General features: G+C 36.0%; 1 protein-coding gene and 1 non-coding gene across 6 annotated transcripts in view; one reads left to right on the top strand and one right to left on the bottom strand.

Moving 5' to 3' along the window:
• Positions 1-20,782, top strand: part of UNC13C (unc-13 homolog C) — a 646,481-nt gene that overhangs the window by 294,259 nt on the left and 331,440 nt on the right. For all 5 annotated transcript variants that reach the window (XM_043471933.1, XM_043471936.1, XM_043471934.1 and 2 more), the window contains 2 exons: positions 909-1,136; positions 2,136-2,277. In XM_043471933.1, the coding sequence (XP_043327868.1) occupies positions 909-1,136; positions 2,136-2,277 (370 nt within the window). The remainder of the gene's footprint in view (positions 1-908; positions 1,137-2,135; positions 2,278-20,782) is intronic.
• On the bottom strand, positions 10,959-11,030 carry TRNAC-ACA. The gene has a single exon. It is a non-coding gene; the product is annotated as a tRNA-Cys (tRNA).

Below are 20,782 nucleotides of genomic sequence, written 5' to 3'. Positions count from 1 at the left end.
CTCATGGAATACAGAGCAACCCAGAGGCCACAGAGAGCATTAAGACTATCGGACTGGTGGTTGGAGAAGCTGAGGGACTCGAGGATTGCCTTTTGGAAATTCTTCACTGCCAGGATTTGTTAACAAGAGTTTATAACACAAAGATAGTTTATAGCCCAGAAAATTGAGACCAATCATAACAAATACATGTCCTAGAAATAAAAAATTACTTTTTGAGTAGAAAGTGAAAATTCAGCCTGTTTAAAAAAGTGGCCATATCATAGAATGAGAGTGCACATCTGTGGTCCATGATGTAGGGATAGTGCAGCCTGGTGGTTTCTAAATCCTTTTTAAGTAGAATCACTTTCATTCCAAGTAAAATCTCACCCTATATTTCAATCTAATGGATAGTGGTAGTTTTCATTTTGCAAGGAAAAATGTAAGCTTTTAATTACGATAAATTTCATGAATTAAAAATAGGCACTTTAGGTGAATGCAAGTATTTGAAATGTTGATTTTTGAGTGAAATTTGTCATAAGTATCTGTTTCTCAATTTTGTCTTGGTTACCCAATGAGTAAATATGTGTGGTATGTAACACATTTGATTGTGTGTGTTCCTTTGGTTTGGAAAGTTGCTTTTAAAAATTCAAACCAAATAATTGCACAGCTGTGATTCAGTTCAGTAATACAACTAAAAAACACTGGGATTGTGGATGTCCATTACCTACAGTAGCATAAGGGCTAGTCATTCTGAATCTCAGCATGGTGCTTATTCTCCTGATATTTTCTGAAAAAGCTGCCCTGATTCCTGAGAATTAGAGCATTCATTCATTCTCATGTTCTTCCTTTTTTTTCTGACCCTCCTTCTCTTGGTCAGTGAAAAAGAGCTTCATGTATATTTACATCATCATCAAATTTTCTATTATTAGGAGCAGCAGAAAAGAGTTCTAAGCATGGTGCAGAAGATAAGACTCAAACCATTATTACAGCCATGAAAGAAAGAATGAAGATCAGGGAGACAAACAGGCCAGAGGTGTTTGAAGTAATTCAGGAAATGTTTCAGATTTCTAAAGAAGATTTTGTGCAGTACACAAAGGCAGCCAAACAGAGTGTACTGGATGGGACATCTAAGTGGTCAGCAAAAATAACCATTACAGGTAAACATAAGTCTTTTTGAAAATTTTTATTCCACCTTGAGATTTTTATGTATCTTAGAAATCACTGCTAATAAATGTTATAGGCAAAATAAGGAGATTTTTTCAGTCTTGTCAACTTTGAAGTCTAATTGAAACTTCAAATTTCTAAAAGGTATGGTAGATAATTGAAGTCATTTCAGTCCATGTCTCATTCTAATCAAAAGTCATGTCTAATCTAATCTTCCTCTTCGAGAGGAAGGAAGTTCTGTTTTATAATATATTTGTCAATACCCTGCAGTTTATAGGAGATTAGTTTTGTTGCTGCCTGACACAGATAAATGACAAGAGTAGACAATAATCTCTTTAGTCAATTTTTCTTAATGAGAAAACAAATATCATTTTACTTACTCCTGGATCAATACCGCTTATCCATTTGATCCTTGACTCAATGCAATTTGAGTGTAGTGATGTCTAGTAATTGGAACTTCTGAAGTTGCTCATAACAGTAACAGCAACTGCATAGGTTCTCATGTGAATATTTACCAAGCCTCTTAACTCACTCATATTGTATTCAAAAGGTAAAATAAAGAAGCTTCTCTTTAATACTGATAGTAAACTCATGTACACAAAAACATTTTAAATCACAGACTTTGAACTACATTGGATAATTCAAAATATTTACTGAATTAATTAATTGGCTTAATGTTTGTGCATTCTCATTTGTCTATACACGCATGCAGTGACATATGAGTATATAGCTAATAAATATATGTAGAGGTATGTCTACAGCTACTGTTCATTACAGGCAAAAGGAAATATTAGCCAAAGAAAGGTTTTAATGTTGTGTGATTGATTCCTTCATTAAACATTTTGTTAAATCCTGTTGTTCATGAGACTGAAAGCAGTGGGTATGTGTCTGCAAACCCAGGGAACAAAATAATAGAAAACGTTTCCTTCATTATCAGTTTTTTGTTTCTGCAAAAATATTTATACTAAAAGTTTGAATTTGGTTTGTTTCAGTGGTTTCTGCACAAGGCTTGCAGGCAAAAGACAAAACAGGGTCTAGTGACCCGTATGTTACAGTTCAAGTGGGAAAGAACAAAAGAAGGACTAAAACCATTTTTGGAAATTTGAATCCAGTATGGGATGAAAAGTTTTATTTGTAAGTATATAATGGAAAACTATTAAAATATTGAAATATTTGAGGATAAATTTACAAGCATGCAAAATACACAAGCAATAATTATTTCATGTTTTAATTGTATCTATGCAGGAATTATAAAAAGATGTTGTGAACTGATATTGTGAACTTATTTAATACTCTTATAATATTTATTATTTGTTCCTCATCTTGAGAAGCAAGTGAATAAAAAGAATATTACAAACAAAAAAGGTGGCACAGCTGGGGTTAGTTTGCAGGAGAAAAAAAAATGATTGCAACATGACCTGTAACTTGAGTTGACCCAGTATAGTGAGGAATTTACAGGCTTGATTCAGCAATATCTTGACATCTGAAGATTTATGACTGAAAACAGTAGAAAGACTGAGCATCACATGCCCTATCACACCCATACCAGCCTATACTGATGAAATGGTTGATGATAACTTTTAGAACCTCTCATTTTCTGTGAGTCATTTATTTTTAAACCTTTTATATCCTGTACCAAATAGCAAGGCATCATTTTTCTGTCAAGGGTTCTTTTCTTCCTGTCAATCCTTCTTGAAGAGAGATAAGATGACTTCCGGTTACTGTTTGTTGGAAATGAAAATGCCAATCTATGAGTTTAAAAGTAAACGATGCTTTTCTCTTTCCTTCTTATTTGTTAGTGGTTTAAACATGGATCTCCTTTACGTGCTAAGTAAGCAAACACAACACATAGAGATTGTCTGGCAATGTGGGAAATAGTGTGCATGAAATAAGAGCTTCATGTGTATATTGGCTCAGAAAGTATTAAGAAAAGGGTGTGGGAGAAAAAAAAGGGTGTGGAAAATGAGTTGGTACCCAATAACAGAGGGTACCAGAGACAGTGTTAAGAGCTTTCTGTGACTTCTCCCTTCAGACTACTGGGAGAAACCATTTTACTATCTCTTTGTTAACAGAAGATAAGAAATTGATTGATAATCAAAAATTCTTATTCCTAAGGCAGTCAAGTAAGTGAATAAAGCAGGATAAGGACCATAAAGGAGAGGGAAAGGCACTGCTGCAAACTTGAGAGCTAGTGACTCATGGGCAAGAAACATCTCCATTGCCATGCTGTCTTGTGGGTGCAATGTAGCCAGAGCTTAGTTTTGTAGGAGAAACTGAAAATTTGAAAGTTCAAAACCAGCAAAGTGAATCAGTTATACATATACGTATATCAACACTTCTTTCCCCATATAGGTCATTATAGAGCATTAAGTAGAGTTTCCTATGTTATACAGTATATCATACAGTCTTGATATACAGTATATCATACAGTTTATCATAAAGCTTTACTTTATAATAAATAAAGTCTTAATATCAGACAGTCCTAGTTGTCCAACTTTTTCTTTTTTCAAAGTTATTTTATATATTTTAGAACCTTTTAATTATTTTCATGTGTATGTTTTAATCAACGTCATTTTTTCATACAAAGTAAAGCCTGGGATGGTTTTGATTGCTTTCTTCTCTTGGCTAAGAGTTCCAGTATAATGCCAAGTAAAAATGATAAAAGCAGACATCCTGGCTTTGTTCCTGATACTAGAGGGAAGAGGTTCCTTTCTTGATTAGCTCTGATATTAGCTGTGGGCTTGTAGATGCCACTTTTCCAGTTAAGACAGCCTTCTTCTACTTCCAGTAGGCTGAGTTTTGATCAGAAGTCAATACTGCATTTTGTCTAAGTTTTTACTGCATACTGAGATGATTATCTGATTCTAAATGTCATTTTGAAAAATATACTTGGACAATATTGTTCCATTGTGTTTGTGTTTTTGTTGCTTTCTTATTTTTCATGAGAAATCTGTTGTCTTCTTTGCTTCTTTGTTCCTCTGTACGTGTTATCCCCCACCCCCATGATTGCTTTTAAAGTTTTGTTGTCTTTACTCACCTGTACAATTTGATTATGGTCTTTCATGGTTTAATTTTCTTTGTGTTTCTGGTGCTTAGGGTTTATTGAACTACTTGAGCCCATGAGTCTGAAGTTTTCTTTAAATTTGGAAAAAGTTTGGCCATTATTTCTTCAAATATTCTTTCTGCTTCTGTCTTCTGGAGGTTTCACCTACACATATATAAAGCCTCTTGAAGTTGTCCCACAGACCATGGATGCTCTACCCGCCCCCTCTCCTTCTCTGTATTTCACTTTAAATTATTTCTATTGCTGTGACTTCTTCTTCTGTAATGTCTAATCTACTCTTAATCCAAACCACTGCATTTTTCATCTTAGATGTTTTAGTTTCCACATCAGGAAGTTCAGATTGAGTCTTTGCGTCTTCAGCAACTCTACTTAACTGTTTTAAAAATTAAGATGTATTTGGAGGAGGTGACGTTCATAGGAAAATTGAAGAGCCCATGTAGGGATTTCCCAATATACCTTCTACTCCTACACATGCATAGCCTCCCTCTATTATTACCATCTCCCAACAGAGTGTGGGTATATTGTTACATTGATAAAACTACATCGACACAAGATAATCACTCAAAATTCATAGGAGACATAAAATTTCTCATCGTGTTTATATTCTATATATTTGGACAGATGTATAATAACATGTATTCATCATTATGGTATCAGGCACAGTATTTTCACCACCTTAAAAATCCTCTGCTCATCAACTGTTCATTACTCCTCACTCTGCCAATTCTTGACAACTACTGATCTTTTACTGTCTCCAAAATTTTGCCTCTTCTAGGAGGTCCTATTATTTTGAGTTATACAATATGTATCCTTTCCAGATTGACTTTTTTCCATTTAGTAATATACATTTAAGGTTCTGTGTTTTTTTTTCATGGTTTGATAGCTCATTTCTTTTTTAGTACTGAGTAATATTTGTCTTGATGTACTAGAGTAATATTATCTTGAATTTGTCCATTCACCTTACTGAAGAACATCTTGGTTACTTCAAAGTTTTAACCATTATGAATAATGGTTCATAAAAAACTTATGTCCACATAAAAAAGCTCCTGTAAATAACGCAGGTTTTTATGTGGACATAAGTTTTCTGCTCCTTAGGGTAAATGCCAAGGAGTATGATTGCTTGATCATATGGTAAGAATGTGTTTAGAGTAGTAAGAAACTGACAAACTGTCTTCTAAAGTGGCTGTACCCTTTTGCATTCTCACCAGCAGTCAGTAATAGTTCTTCTTGCTCCATATTTGCTCTAGCTTTTGACATTGCCTGCATTTTGAATTTTGGTTGTTCTGATGGGTGTGTAGTGATACTTTGCTGTTGATTTATTAGTACTGTGATTTTCATTTAAGACATTCTTTATGGGATATCTTTTCATTTGCTTATCTGCCATCCTTTTTATTTTCTTTGATGAGGTGTCTGTTAAGGTTTTTGGCCCATTTTTCAATCAAGTTGTTTATTATTATCTAATTTTATTATTTCTTTGAATATTTTGGATAATAGACTTTCACCACAGGTGTGTCTTAAAATACTTTCTCCCCATCTGTGGCTTGTCTTCCCATTCCTCCGATACTGTCCTTCTGTACTTAACTTTCTGATTCATGCAATTATTATGACAGTTGTTTTTATGCCCTTAACTGCCAATTCTATCATCTGTGTCCATCCTTGGTTAGTTTTGATCGATAGATTTTTTTTTTCCTTATTTTGTGTCATGTTTTTCTGCCACTTCATGTGCCTAATGGTTTAAATTGGATAACAGACTTTGTGAATACTGCCTTGTTGGTTGCTGAATACTTTTAACATCCTCTAAATATTCCTGAGCTCTGTTCTGAGATGTAGTTAAGTTACATGAAAACCCTTTAGTTCTTCCGGTCTTGCTTTTAAAATTTATTAAGTGGAAATGAAACAGCACTCAACTTCAGGCTAATTACTCCTCAGTGCTGAAGCAAGACTTTTGCATATCCTCTGCCAACTGACTCATGAATGATAAACTTTTCTTATCTGTGCAGGAGACATAAGCACTACTTCTGGCCTTGGTGAGTGCTGGGCATTGTGACATCTAATTATTTTGAGGATGGCTTCTAACCTGGCCTTTGGTAGTTTTATCACATGCATGCACTTATTACTCAACTGATTGCTCAAGATGAGCCTGTAGCAGATTGGAAGTTGTTTTTTTGTTTTTGTTTTTTTCAGTTCAGTCCTCTTCTTTTTGGTAGCATGGTTTGTGACTCCTAACTGCTTTGGTTTCCTCAGATTTTCAGCTCTGTCTTTCTAACTCAGAGAGTCCAGAGGACTCCACCTGGCTTTCCTCTCTTTGCACAGTGGCTTGGAAATTCGCTCAGGGAAGTAAGCTGAAGTAATGGTGAGGCTCACCTTGTTAATTTTGGTTTTTTTTTTTTGGTCTTCTTGGAATCACTGTTGACAAATCTTGAGTATATTGAAAAACAATATTTCAAATATTTTGCTCACTTTTTGACTTTTCATATGAGGGTATATCTCTAGTCCCTGTTACTACTTCTTGACTAGAATAGAAAGTCTGGAACTTTGAATTTAACTTATTAGCAGAACAAAATAAGAAAGTGTGAGAGCCAACACAGAATATGTGAAACAGGGTGCAACATCTGGATATATGTGATTCGTAGGTTGCCAGTTGCAGTCTATGAAACAAAGCAGCAGTCCCCAACCTTTTAAATAAAGCATCCTTTAATGTTGTGGTATTATGTCGACAGCACTAAACAGACATTACCACAGAAATGTTGTAGTCGAAATAGTCTAGTTTTCTAATCCTGCAAAGGGCCTCCTTTGACAAATCATCTGAGTAATGATACATGCATGCAGTGAGAAAACTGCCCCAAATCAAGATAAGTTCCACCCAAAAGAACTAGATATGACAGCGTCCAGTGCTCATTCATGTCAGGAATAGTGTTTGTCCCCAGGTCAGAAAACGTCATGGTTCATGGGCTGAGTATATTGAAATAGATAGTTAAAATATGAGTTTTTGATATGCTGATTGGCAGTTTTTTGTGTAATTTACTGTATGCTTGGTTTTCTTTTTGATAAGAGACACCACATACTGGCAACAACAATATATGTATTTTTTAAACAGCCTTCTTTTCAAGGAAGAGGAAATTTAAATTTATTGTACCCTGCTGGTATATATATAATTATATATATATTTCTTATTTTCACTTTACCATCAATATTTATGAGCTGTAAGTGAAACTATGCTCACAGATATTTTGTTTCTTTCCTTCTAGAATGTAAAATATGAATGTCTAAATTTTCAACAGTAATTAATTTTGTTGCCAGCTACCTGAACGCAAAGATTCCGTTTTTATTACTGATGTTCTGTATCATTGGTTCTAGAAATACTATTTTGAATCTACCTGTGCATGTTTTCATTTGACCATGAAAATGGTGTGGAAATTGCAAATTTATCTTTCTTTATAAGGGACTTTCTTTGGCAGGAGGAAATGAGTTCATGGTGATTTTATGTGCAGATTTTGAAAAATGCATACGTGTCATAGATGAACTCATCCATGCCTCCCACTAACCTGACAGTTCTTCCCTGTGAACTGGAGTGTAAAAATGTGTCCTGAGGTTCTGAAAATAGGATGGCTTATTAATGGTGTGACTTTAGCTTGCATTTGGGGCAATTTGTTTAAATTCTGAACTTTAGCTTTTCTAATATGAAAAGCTGAGATAATACATACTTCATAGGATTGATATATTTCTTGAGATAATATATAGAGAGCTTTTGTTACCTGTTAAGCATATTCAAAATAGCAGTTGTATTATTACAATCATTAACGTTAGTGACATCATATCCTTTGTGCCAAGGATTTAGAGCAAACATAGCAATAATACTTTAACATTGAAAAAGTTCCAGTCTGAATAATGAGACCAAGATTAGTCTGATGAACAAGGTGCTGTAGGAAGGAAGTACTGCTGAAGTAAGAATTTAGAGAATTGAAATTGAGTGAAATACTGAGAGATGGTTTTATCCAACTCCTTCATTTTATTGAAAAAAATCAAAGCTTACACAGGTTATAGTACAGTCAAGTCTACAAAGGAGCCCCCTATTGTGAAATCAAAAATAAGATACAAGTAGAGTACAGAGGTCTGTTTTTACCCACATCCAAATTCTTCCTTCGGAAAAAATGCAATTGATCTGAACCAACAAGGCAGTCACAAGCTGGTAAGAGAAAAATGCAAATGAAGTAATTTTTCAATTTTTTTGCTTGAAAGCTTAATTGTTCTCCCACTAATGGCACTTTGATGCCCTCAAGAGATTAATGCCAAGTGATTTCAATTTTAATTCTACCTCTCTTATCGTGAGTTAAAAAGAGAAGTTGGAAATTTTAATCTTCAAAAGACTATGAATGTGTGACTCTAGAATGGGACACTCTGGAGAGTGTTTACAGGGAAAAGAGGCATGACCAGTTAAGCCCTTGCAGAAATGTGGGAGAGTAGGGGTTGTAAATGTGTAATTTTTAAAATATCACATGAGAGTTAATTAAGCTAATATATATAAAAACGCTTTGAAAATGATAATGGTATGTAAATCTAAGGTGTTCATTATCTTTGCTCTTGGATCCTAGTAATTTATGTATTTGATCATTACATAATTAATTATGACATTTTATTTTATTTTCCTGTGCTACAGTTAATGAAATGTTTATGCTTATCATAAACCATTCCCTCAAGAGGAAAAGGAGTCAGTCTCTCCAGTGGATTCTAGAGAGAAAATGGCAGTATTGTCTGCTCCTTTGAATGAGAAATTTTGTGATTAAGAGACATAGATTATATGTTATATGTTGATACTGTGATTTCTAGAGAACCCTGTAGTTGATCCATGGTGCCTCATTTTTGCTAACATAGGAAATGAAAACAAAATGTCACACTGACTACCTCTTGGAGGGGCAGTAGCAGGCATGTATTAGCTATCTTGTTTTGACTGGTAATAACCATTAGAGTAAAGAGTTAATTTAATAAAGAGTCTAGTCAATGCAATGCCTATGGTTTGGAGAAGGAAATGGCAACCCACTCCAGTGTTTTTGCCTTGAGAATCCCAGGGATGGGGAGCTTGGTGGGCTGCCGTCTGTGGGGTTGCACAGAGTCAGACATGACTGAAGCAACTTAGCAGCATGGTAGGTGTGTGGACATGCCCTCATTTATTCATGGTGATGTTGAATAGACATGGCAATGGTGTTTAAACATTCTACTCATGTATTGTCTGAACAACCAGCTCCACTTGCTTAGTGGGGTATCAGTTAAATTCTACTTCCATTTCCTTATATGCAAAGCACTATATTGGGTCCATGGGAAGTACTGACTTGAGTAATTACATATTATATTAAAAAAAAAAAAAACTCTCTGTACTTAAAGTTTATGAACCTAAGTTCCAGAGCCCTTCTGGATTCAGCATGCTTCTTAACCACCAGGAAATGCCTCAACCTCTTTGAATCTCAGGTTCACAGTGGGTTGTGGTTGTTCAGTTGCTCAGTCTGACTCTTTATGACCCCATGGGCTGTAGCACACCAGGCTTCCTTGTCCTTTGCTATCTCCCAGTTTTTTTCAAACTCATGTCCATTGAATCTGTGATGCCATCTAGTCATCTCATTCTCTGTTGTCCCCTTCTCCTTCTTTCAGTCTTTCCCAGCATCAGAGTCTTTTCCAATGAGTCTGTTCCTTGTATCAGGTGGCCAAAGTGTTGGCGCTCTGGTTTCAGTATCAGTCCTTCCAATGAATACTCAGAGTTGATTTCCTTTAGGATGGACTAGTTTGATCCAGTGGACTCTCCAGGGTCTTCTCCAGCTCCACAGTTCAAAAGCATCAATTCTTCGGCACTCAGCTTTCTTTATGGTCCAACTCTCACATTCATATGTGACTAGTTGGAAAAGCCATAGCTTTGACTATACAGACCTTTGTTGGCAAAGTGATGTCTCTGCTTTTCAATATACTAGGTTTGTATATTGTGTCTAGGTTTGTTCACAGTGGGCATTGAGCACAGAAAGTTTTCCCCACCTTGACTCAGTAAAGTTATTGTTATGAAGTAGTATTATACAGAAGCTCCTTTAACCCCGAAGTATCAGAAACTCATAATGCTGTCATTTATAGAGGTGTGATCGCCTTGGCCCTCACAGCATATGCCACCTGTGTTCAATTCACAGCGACCCAGATGGAGCGGCACGCTGAGTGCCTCAGGCCCAGGACTCTCCACCATGTCATGTGCTGCTCAGCCCAGGGCTGAGTATGAATTAAGCATAAACTAATCTCCATAGGAGATAGCATTTAAATACTGCAATCAAATAAAAATGTCTTTAGAGCATGGCCGGTTCATATTTTAAAATGACAGCCTGAATGTAATCAGGGATTTGATGTATTGCCTGGATTACTAGTGCAGGCCTCTTCTGGACTACGTGGGAAGGGAGCATTTCCACAGTCATCTGAGCTGGCTTGCAACGATGGTATCAGCATCAGGAAGTCATTTGTCAAGAAGATAGTCCCACATTTGTCCAAAGCAAGGAGCTTAGTCACAATTTACAGGGTTACAGATTTGTTTGCTAATCATTGTCTTTATTGTGGCACCATGGGGATATATAACCAAAAGAAAAGAAGGAAAGAAAGAAAATAAAGTCACTCAGTCATGTCTGACTTTTTGCGACCCCATGGACTATAGCCTATCAGGCTCCTCTGTCCATGGAATTTTCCAGGCAAGAATACTAGAGTGGGTTGCTATTTCCTTCTCCAGGATATCTTCCCAACCCAGGAATTGAACCTGGGTCTCCTGCATTGTAGGCAGACGCTTTACCATCTGAGCTACCAGGGAAGTCCATATAACCAATATTGCCTTTCATTTGGTAAATATGGTTGAGCCAGTACCCATCTATACACAGCAGAGCTAATAGAATAGCACCTACTTCATGAATGATTTGTACAAGAACTTAAATGTTTGGTAATAAGGAGAGGAGCAGGTATAGAAAGAAGATTGGATGAAATTCAGCGAGATTAGAATTGAGCTTAGAGCCACCAAAAAGAGGATTTATAGTCAACAAACTAAAATTTCAGAACAGGACAGATCCTTGGAGATACTGCTGTGATGTTCTATAGGCTAAGATATAGGGGGCCATGTATTTAGTTTTATAGTGAGGATCAAATAGAATTCAGACAAAATGCCCCAAATATCTAGGGAGTAGGGGATTGCAAACGGCAAGCTCAGAACAATGGGGGCTATTCTGCAGAGATCCCTCTTGGTGAGAAGAAAGGGTCTACATTTAAACTGACCCATAGAAAAGAGATCAGGAGGAAGCAAATGTTATTATGGACACAGAGTGCCCTTGTAGGAATCCAAGAAAAGCCAAACAGTAGAACTCCAAAGGGACAGAAATTATTGTGACCTTTTAGTTTCTTTCTATTTTTCCCTCTGACATTTGTCCATCTCTGCCTGTTTTTCTCCATCTCTGCCCTTCATTATATCCCCCCCCCAACCTCTCCATTTCTGCCCTTATTTCCCTTCTCTCTCTCTGTCTTGCTTTGCCCAGTCTATCACTGTTCCTCCTTCTGTCCTTTGCCCTATCTCCCTTCTTTTCTCACTCCTCTGTACTCTGGTCTCATTGCTGAATAGTACTTGGTCAGTCAGTTCAGTCGTGTCCAACTCTTTGCTACCCCATGGACTATAGCACGCCAGGTTTCCCTGTCCATCACCAACTCCCGAAGCTTGCTCAAACTCGTGTCCATGGAATCGGTGATGCTATCCAACCATAACATACTCTGTCATCCCCTTCTCCTCCTGCCTTCAATCTTTCCCAATATCAGGGTCTTTTCCAATGAGTCAGTTTATCGCATGAGGTGGCCAGAGTATCCGAGCTTCAGCTTCAACATCAGTCCTTTCAATAAACATTCCGGACTGATTTCCTTTAGGATTGACTGGTTTCATCTCCTTGCAGTCCAAGGGACTCTCAAAAGTCTTATCCAATACTACAGTGCAAAGGCATCAATTCTTCAGTGCTCAGCTTTCTTTGTAGTCCAACTCTCACATCCATACATGACTACTGGAAAACCATAGCTTTGACTAGACGGACTTTTGTCGGCAAAGTAATGTCTCTGTTTTTAATATACTGTCTAGGTTAGACATAGCTTTTCTTCAAAGCAGCAAGCATCTTTTAATATCATGGCTGAAGTCACCATCTACAGTGATTTTGGAGCCCAAGAAATAAAGTCTGTCACTCTTTCCATTGGTTCCCCATCTGTTTGCCATGAAGTGATGGGACCAGATGCCATTATCTTTGTTTTTTGAGTGTTGAGTTTTAAGCCAGCTTTTTCACTCTCCTGCTTCACTTTCTTTTTTTTTAATATAATATCATAGTTTTATTTTTCATTATTTGAGAAACATCCATATTCTTTTCTGTAGTGGCTGCACCAATTTACACTTTTACTAACAATGTACAAGTGTTCTTTTTTTCCACATCCTCATCAGTATTTGTTAGCTCTTTTTCTTTTTTTCATTTATTTTTATTAGTTGGAGGATAATTACTTCACAACATTGCAGTGGGTTTTGTCATACATTGAAATGAATTGACATGAATCCTGCTTCACTTTCATCAAGAGGCTCCTTAGTTCTTCTTTGCTTTCTGCCATAAGGATGGTGTCATCTGCATATCTGAGGTCGTTGATATTTCTTCCGGCAATCTTGATTCCAGCTTGTGCCTCACCCAGCCTGGCATTTCACATGATGTACTCTACACATAAGTTAAATAAGCAGGGTGACAATATACAGCCTTGACATGCTCCTTTCCCGATTTGGAACCAGTCTGTTGTTCCATGTACAGTTTTAACTGTTGCTTCTTGACCTTCATACAGATTTCTCAGGAGGCAGGTCTGGTATTCCCATCTCTTTAAGAATTTACAGTTAGTTTTGATCCACACAGTCAAAGGCTTTTGCATAGTCAATAAAGTAGAAGTAGATGTTTTTCTGGAACTCTCTTGCTTTTTCGATGATCCAGCAGATGTTGGCAATTTGATATCTGGATCCTCAGCCTTTTCTAAACCGAGCTTGAACATCTGGAAGTTCACAGTTCACATGCTGTTGAAGCCAGGCTTGGAGAATTTTGATCATTACCTTGCTCTCATGTGAGATGAGTGCAATTGGGCAGTATTTTGAGCATTCTTTGGGCTTGCCTTTCTTTGGGATTGGAATGAAAACTGACCTTTCCAGTCCTGTGGCCACTGCTGAGTTTTCCAAATTTGCTGGCTTATTGAGTTCAGCACTTTCACAGCATCATCTTTCAGGATTTGAAATATCTCAACTGGAATTCCATTACCTCCACTAGTTTTGTTCGTAGTGATCCTTCATAAGTTCCACTTGACTTAACATTCCAGGATGTCTAGCTCTAGATAAGTAATCACACCATCATTGTTATCTGGGTCATGAAGATCTGTTTTTTACAGTTGTTCTCTGTATTCTTGCCACCTCTTCTTAATAGCTTCTGCTTCTTTTATGTCCTGACCATTTCTGTTCTTTATTGTGCCCATTTTTGCATGAAAAGCTCCATTTTTATCTCTGATTTTCTTGAAGAGATCTCTAGTCTTTCCCATTCAGTTGTTTTCCTCTATTTCTTTGCATTAATCACTGAGGAAGGCTTTCTTATCTCTCCTTGCTATTCTTTGGAACTCCGCATTCAAGTATATCTTTCCTTTTCTCTGTTGCCTTTAGCTTCTCTTTTCTCAACTGTTTGTAAGTCCTCCTCAGATTACCATTTTGCCTTTTTGCATTTCTTTTTCTTGGGGATGGTCTTGATTCCTTTCTCCTGTACAATGTCATGAACCTCCATCCATAGTTCATCAGGCACTCTGTCTATCAGATCTAGTCCCTTAAATCTGTTTCTCACTTCCACTGTATAATCATAAGGGATTTGATTTAGGTCATACCTGAATGGTCTAGTGGTTTTCCCTACTTTCTTCAATTTAAGTCTGAATTTGGCAATAAGGAGTTCATGATCTTAGCATAGTCAGCTCCTGGACTTGTTTTTGCTGACTGTATAGAGTTTTTCCATCTTTGGTTGCAAAGAATATAATTAATCTGATTTTGGTTTTGACCATCTGGTGAGGTCCATGTGTAGAGTCTTCTCTTGTGTTGTTGGATGTGTTTTCTGTGACCAGTGCATTCTCTGGCAAAACTCTGTTAGCCTTTTCCCTGCTTCATTTTGTACTCCAGGGCCATATTGCCTGTTATTCCAGGTATCTCTTGACTTCCTACTTTTTCATTCTAGTTCTCTATGATAAAAAGAATATCTTTTTTTGCTGTTAGTTCTAGAAGTTCTTGTAGTTCTTCATAGACCCATTCAACTTCAGCTTCTTCAGCATTACTAGCTAGGGCATAGACTTGCATTACTGTGATATTGAATGGTTTGTCTTGGAAATGAACAGAGGTCATTCTGTCATTTTTGAGATTGCACCCAAGTACTGCATTTCAGACTCTTGTTGACTATGATGGCTACTCCATTTCTTCTAAAGGATTCTTGCCCACAATAGTAGATATATGGTCATCTGAATTAAATTCGCCTATCCCAGTTCATTTTAGTTCACTGATTCCTAAAATGTCGATGTTCACTCTTGCCATGTCCTGTTCAACCATTTCTAATTTACCTTGATTCATGGACCTAACATTCCAGGTTCCTATGCAATATTGTTCTTTACAGCCTTGGACTTTACTTCATCACCAGTCACATCCACAACTGAGCGTTGTTTTCACTGTGGCTCCAGCTCTTCATTCTTTCTGGAGTTATTTCTCCAGTGATCTCCGGTAGCATATTGGGCACATACAGACCTGGGAAGTTCATCTTTTTGTGTCCTTTTTGCCTTTTCATACTGTTCATGGGGTTCTCAAGGCAAGAATACTGAAATGGTTCACCATTCCCTTCTCCAGTGGATCACGTTTGTCTGAACTCTCCACCGTGACCTGTCTAGCTTGGGTGGCCCTACACAGCATGGCTCATAGTTTCATTGAGTTAGACAAGGCTGTGTCAGTAAGTTTTCATTAAATAGCTTTCATGTGGTTCTTAATAGCCTTGGTCCTAACATCCTGTGTCTCCCACTTCTAGTACTCAGAGTTTGCTGTCTATACAAGTCATATTGGTCTCCTGGTGACTAATTTGAGCCTATGGATTGAGTCAATTCCCTCTAAGTAAAATATATCTAGTAAAGGCAGATGGAATCTAGATTTATGTAGCATTTTCAAGACTCAAGCAGTACAGCCAGTCAACCTCTATTTGATTCATCTGCTTGCCCCCTGGATGTGTCCCACTTGTGGACCAACAATTTTGAAGGCAGACAGAAGAGATCCACATGGTTGGGCTAACTGCAGCCACACTGGAAGCATGCAGCTCTCTACTGACCTAGAACCCTACAACAGTAAGTCCAGCTTCCCGGGCATTTCTGTGTGCGTTAGTATCAGCTCCAACCATCTTTAGAAAAATAATTCATTCAGTGAACATTATGTGTGAGTCACTCTCCTAGGTGCTACAGACACTGAGATAAATATGAACAACAAATCTAATTATGTCCCATCTGTTTATTTTTAGTTTTATTTTCATTACTCTAGGTGAATCAAAAAGGTCCTCCTACCATTTTTATCAGAGTGTTCTGCCTTTGTTTTCCTCTAAGAGTTGTATAGTATCTAGACTTAAGGTTTCACAGGTGGTGCAGTTGGTTAAGAATTCACCTGCTGTTGCAGGAGACACAAGAGATATGGGTTTGATCCCTGGGTCAGGAAGATCTCATGCAGGGGAAATGGCAACCCACTCCACTATTGTTTCCTGGAAAATTCCATGGACAGAAAAGCCTTGCCTTCTTTGTCAGAGATTAGGTGACATCATGTGGGTTTATCTCTGGACTTTTTGTGTCCTGTTCCATTGATCGATATGTATGTTTTTGTACCAGAATCATACTCTTTTGATTACTGTAGCTTTGCAGTGTAGTCTGAAGTCAGAACACATGATTCTTCCAGCTCCATTTTTCTTTCTCAAGGTTGCTTTTGCTATTTGGGATCTTTTGTGTTTCTATACAAACTAATTTTTTTTTTCTTATGCTGTGAAAAATGCGTTGGTAAGTTGACAGGGATTGCATTCAAACTGTAGATTACTTTGGGTAGTGCAGTCATTTTAACAATACTGATTCTTCCAATCCAAGAACATGGTATATATCTCTCCATCTGTTTGTGCCATCTCTGATTTCTTTCATCAGTATTTTGTAGTTTCATAAGTACAGGTTTTTTTCCTCCTTACGTAGGTTTATCTCTAATATCTTATACTGTTTGATGCAATGGCAAATGGAATTGGTTCCTTAATTCCTGTTTCTGATATTTTGTTGTTAGTGTATAGAAATGCAAGGTATTTCTGTGTCTTAATTTTGTATCCTGAAACTTTGCCAAATTTGTTGATGAGCTCTAGAAGTTTTCTGGTAGTGTCTTTAGGGTTTTCTATGTGTAGTATCATATCATGTATAAAAATGCAAACTGCATACAGCAGCAGTTTTACTACTTCCTTTCCAGTTTGGATTTCCTTAATTTATTTTTCTTCTGTGATTGCTATGGCTAGGGCTTCCAAAGCTATATTCAGTAAAAGTGGAGAGAGTGAACATCCTTATCTTATTCCTGATCTTAGAGGAAATGCTTTCAGTGTTTCACCATTGAGAATGATGTTGCTTTGGGTTTGTCATATATAGCCTTTATTATGTTGAGGTGTGTTCCCTCTATGCCCACTTTCTGGAGAGTTTCTTTTTTTAAATCATAATTGGGTATTGAATGTAGTATATATCTTTATTACATTCAGTCTACCAGTGATAATATACCACTTCACACACAGTGTAAGAACTTTACAAAAGTACACTCCCTGTTGTTTCTTCCAGACCTTTATGCTATTATGGCCAAGTATTAGCCAGGATGTGGAGGAACTGGAATTACTTTATTGCCATTGAGAAAATAAAGTGGTATAATTACTTGAGATATAACTGACATACAAGTAACTGCATATATTTCAAATGTATAATTTATTAGGTTTTGGCATCTGTTTTCATTCATGTAACCACACCACCACAATCAATATAACTGGAACATCCATCACCTCCAAAAATTTTCCTGGACTTCTTTCCCATCACATTCCCCTATTATTTCCCTTTATTGAAACCCTCTCCCCTGGCCAACCACTGATTTGATGTCTTATATAATTAGTTTGCATTTTTATAATTTTATATAAATGGATTTATATTGCACATACTCTTATTTTTCCCTGAATTCTTTCACTCAACATAATTATTTTGAGATCTACCTAAGTCACTGTATACACCAATATAGTACATTTCTTTCCATACAAGAGTATTTCAGTCTATGCATATGAAACTCGTATATTAATGAATGCTTGGGTTTTTTTCAGTATTTAGCTATTATAAACAGAGCAGCTATGAAAGCTTATGAGTAACTCCTCAAATGGGCATATGCTTTCAAGAAAGAAATAGTTTTCTCAAGTTGTGTGTAATCACACCATTGTGGTTATCTGGGTCATTAAGATCTTTTTTGTATAGTTCTTTTTTGTATTCTTGAAGTTATAAGTAGTAGAGCCAAAAGCAGAGATTCTACCTGCCCTCCCCCCCACCCCGCCCACCTGATTGCTTGACTCTCTTACTCAGGCCTTCTGGAAGATCTAATTGGTACATAATAATGTTATAAATTTTCCATAGCTACTCATTGATTTCTGTATAAAAAGTCATTACTCAAAATTAAAGCAATATGCCATCTTAGCAAGTCTACTTGCAGTGACAGGTTTCCTTGGTAGTTATACTACACTTTAGAGCACTTTTGATAAAGTCCTTGATGATTTTCATGCCTGTTTTATATAAATGTTAGTGTTGTTTTCCAACCTAAGTATTGAGTTATTTGATGGTGAGGACCTCCTAAAATAATGTTAAATATATAGTAAGCCTAAAAATCTGTTTAATGGTTATTTCCAAATGATAACTTCTAAAGTGAATTTCTTACCAGTGAGTGTGTCTATAAATGTTTATAACATGTCTTTAAATATTTATAGACATAAATGTTTATTTGCACTATTGTTTCACCCTTATTTTTCCCTCCTTCCTCTCCATTGGGAAATATTAATTTTCCCAAGAAATTCCAAAGCTATGTCTTTCTTCTCTGTGTCAATAATTTGAGCATTATTTGGTGAATTCAGGTATTTACTTTTTTTTAGCATCACCAGTATGTGTTTTCCTTTCAAAGGAACCCTTGCCAATGCAGCTTGTCTTCATGATGTGTTTTTTACTTTCAGTTTTATGTCTCTGCCTAGTAACTTTTAAATACAGTTGGATTTGAAGGGATAGTAAAGGGGACAAACTGTGTTTTAACTTATTTAAAGCCTTGAAATAATCAGTAGAATAACATTTTGAGCTTTTACTATGACCCAGTTTTGACAGAGCTAAGGGTAAAATTAAGAAAACACAGGATGGAAAATTACCACTAACTCTGAGGGGACATTTAGCATATCTTCTTGTTAGAAGATGATATATAATCCCTTTTTGATATTATAGATTTACTATTTTATGAAACCTTACTATTATAAAATAATTAAGTTCATATGTTGGGATAATTCCATCAAAAATGAGACACTATATATTTTTCCTTAATATATATATTTTATTGAAGTGTAGTTGACTTACAGTGTTTCAGATGCACAGCAAGGTGATTCAGCTGTATATACACACATATGTAATTTTTAAGATTATTTTCTGTTATATGTTATTATAAGATATTGAATATATTTCTATGTGCTATACAGTAAACCTTTGTTGCTTGTTGCATATATATTTTTAAATTAAAAATCTAGCATTATATTCATAATAAGTCAAACAAGTGAAATAAAATGTCAAATTTTTTTGTTAGGCAAAAATTCATAAGTTTTCTAAAATATATATATTATACATATTTATATATCAGTATATAAAAGCTTTTCTACTACTCTTGATAAAGGCTTAAGAAAGAATATTAAAAAAGATGGAGAAAGTGGTAAATATAAACCTAATTAAATGGGGTCACTGAATATGAAATAGAAAAAGTGAAACAAACTAGATAAAAGTAAAAGATCATTATTTAGTCGAGTCGTTTTTAAAGATAGCTTCTCATTAGAAACCTATTTGGGACTCTGGAGAAAAAAAAGAAATACCTGGGCATTTGTATTTTTCAAAACATTTCAGCATAATTCTGATATGCATCTGAATTTTAAAAAGTGATTACAGGTTTTTCTATTGTAGTTTTGGTGATACAGTTCTCTTATTTTTCTGTTGACCAATCATGATACAGTGATATTAAGTGAGTAATAGTTACATAATCACAATAGTGAAAGATGTTTATCAGTTTTCACAATCAGTAGGCAGACTAAAAATAAAAAATAATTACAACTGCAAGCCATAATGGCAACATGATTACCCTAACAGTATAGACTGCATACAATTTGGGGGGGGTCAAGCAGAGTTACGTGGAAATTGAAAGTGCCTGCATTGCACATGTTTTCATCCGCCTAGCTAGTTTGTGTCTTTTAGTTGGTTCATTTGATCCTATTACTGTTTTCTTAATTGTTTTAGGTTTATTTTCTGTAGGTCTTTTCCTTCTCTTATGTTTCTTGCCTTGAGAAGTTCCTTTAGCATTTGCTGTAAAGCTGGTTTGGTAGTGCTGAATTCTCTTAACTTTTGCTTGTCTGAAAAGCTTTTGATTTCTCCATAATTTCTGAAACAGAGTCTTGCTGGGTAGAGTATTCTTGGTTGTAGGCTCTTCCCTTTCATCACTTTACATATATCATGCCATTCCCTTCTGGCTTGTAGAGTATCTGTTGAGAAATCAGCTGATAGCCTGATGGGAGTTCCCTTGAAAGTTACTTGCCATTTTTCCCTTATTGCTTTTAATATTTTATCCTTGCCTTTAATTTTTGTCAGTTTGATTACTGTGTGTCTTGGGGCATTCCTCCTTGGGTTTATCCTTCCTGGGACTCTGTACTTCCTGGACTTGGTTGACTGTTTCCTTTCCCATGTTAAGGAAGCTTTCAGCTATTATCTCTTCAAATATTTTCTCTAGGATCAATGCCATTATCCAGTGACTACAATTTAGTAATCTTGAATATCTTTGTTATTTAGTTCTTTTATTTGCCTTCTTATACCACCATCACTAATTTCTTCAGTATCTTGATTATTGATCAGACTAGGTTTTATAAATGCACTCATTTTTTAATCTCATAGAATTTTTTGTACTTGCCAAGTACAAAGTAGATTTTCAGTTAGGACATAAACAAGATTTTGTTATATGGAGCTAGTAGTTATGGCTAGATCAAGCCACGTGAAATTTCTGATAATTTTTTTGACCTATAAAAATTATAATTTCATATGGTTCAGCCTACACTAATATCTTCTTTTGAAATTAATTATATCTGAATAATCAGTTATACATTTATATCATCTGGAACATAGTGTTTTTTATACTTTTTTTGACTTAAGCTATGTTTGTAGTTGATTCGTTTCCCAGGTGACCCAGTGGTAAAGAATCTG

This window comes from Cervus canadensis, chromosome 6 (genome assembly GCF_019320065.1).
Source record: "Cervus canadensis isolate Bull #8, Minnesota chromosome 6, ASM1932006v1, whole genome shotgun sequence".
NCBI classification, from domain to species: domain Eukaryota; kingdom Metazoa; phylum Chordata; class Mammalia; order Artiodactyla; family Cervidae; genus Cervus; species Cervus canadensis.
The sequence above is the reverse complement of the archived record's forward strand: the minus strand, read 5'-3'. Positions and strand labels throughout refer to the sequence as shown.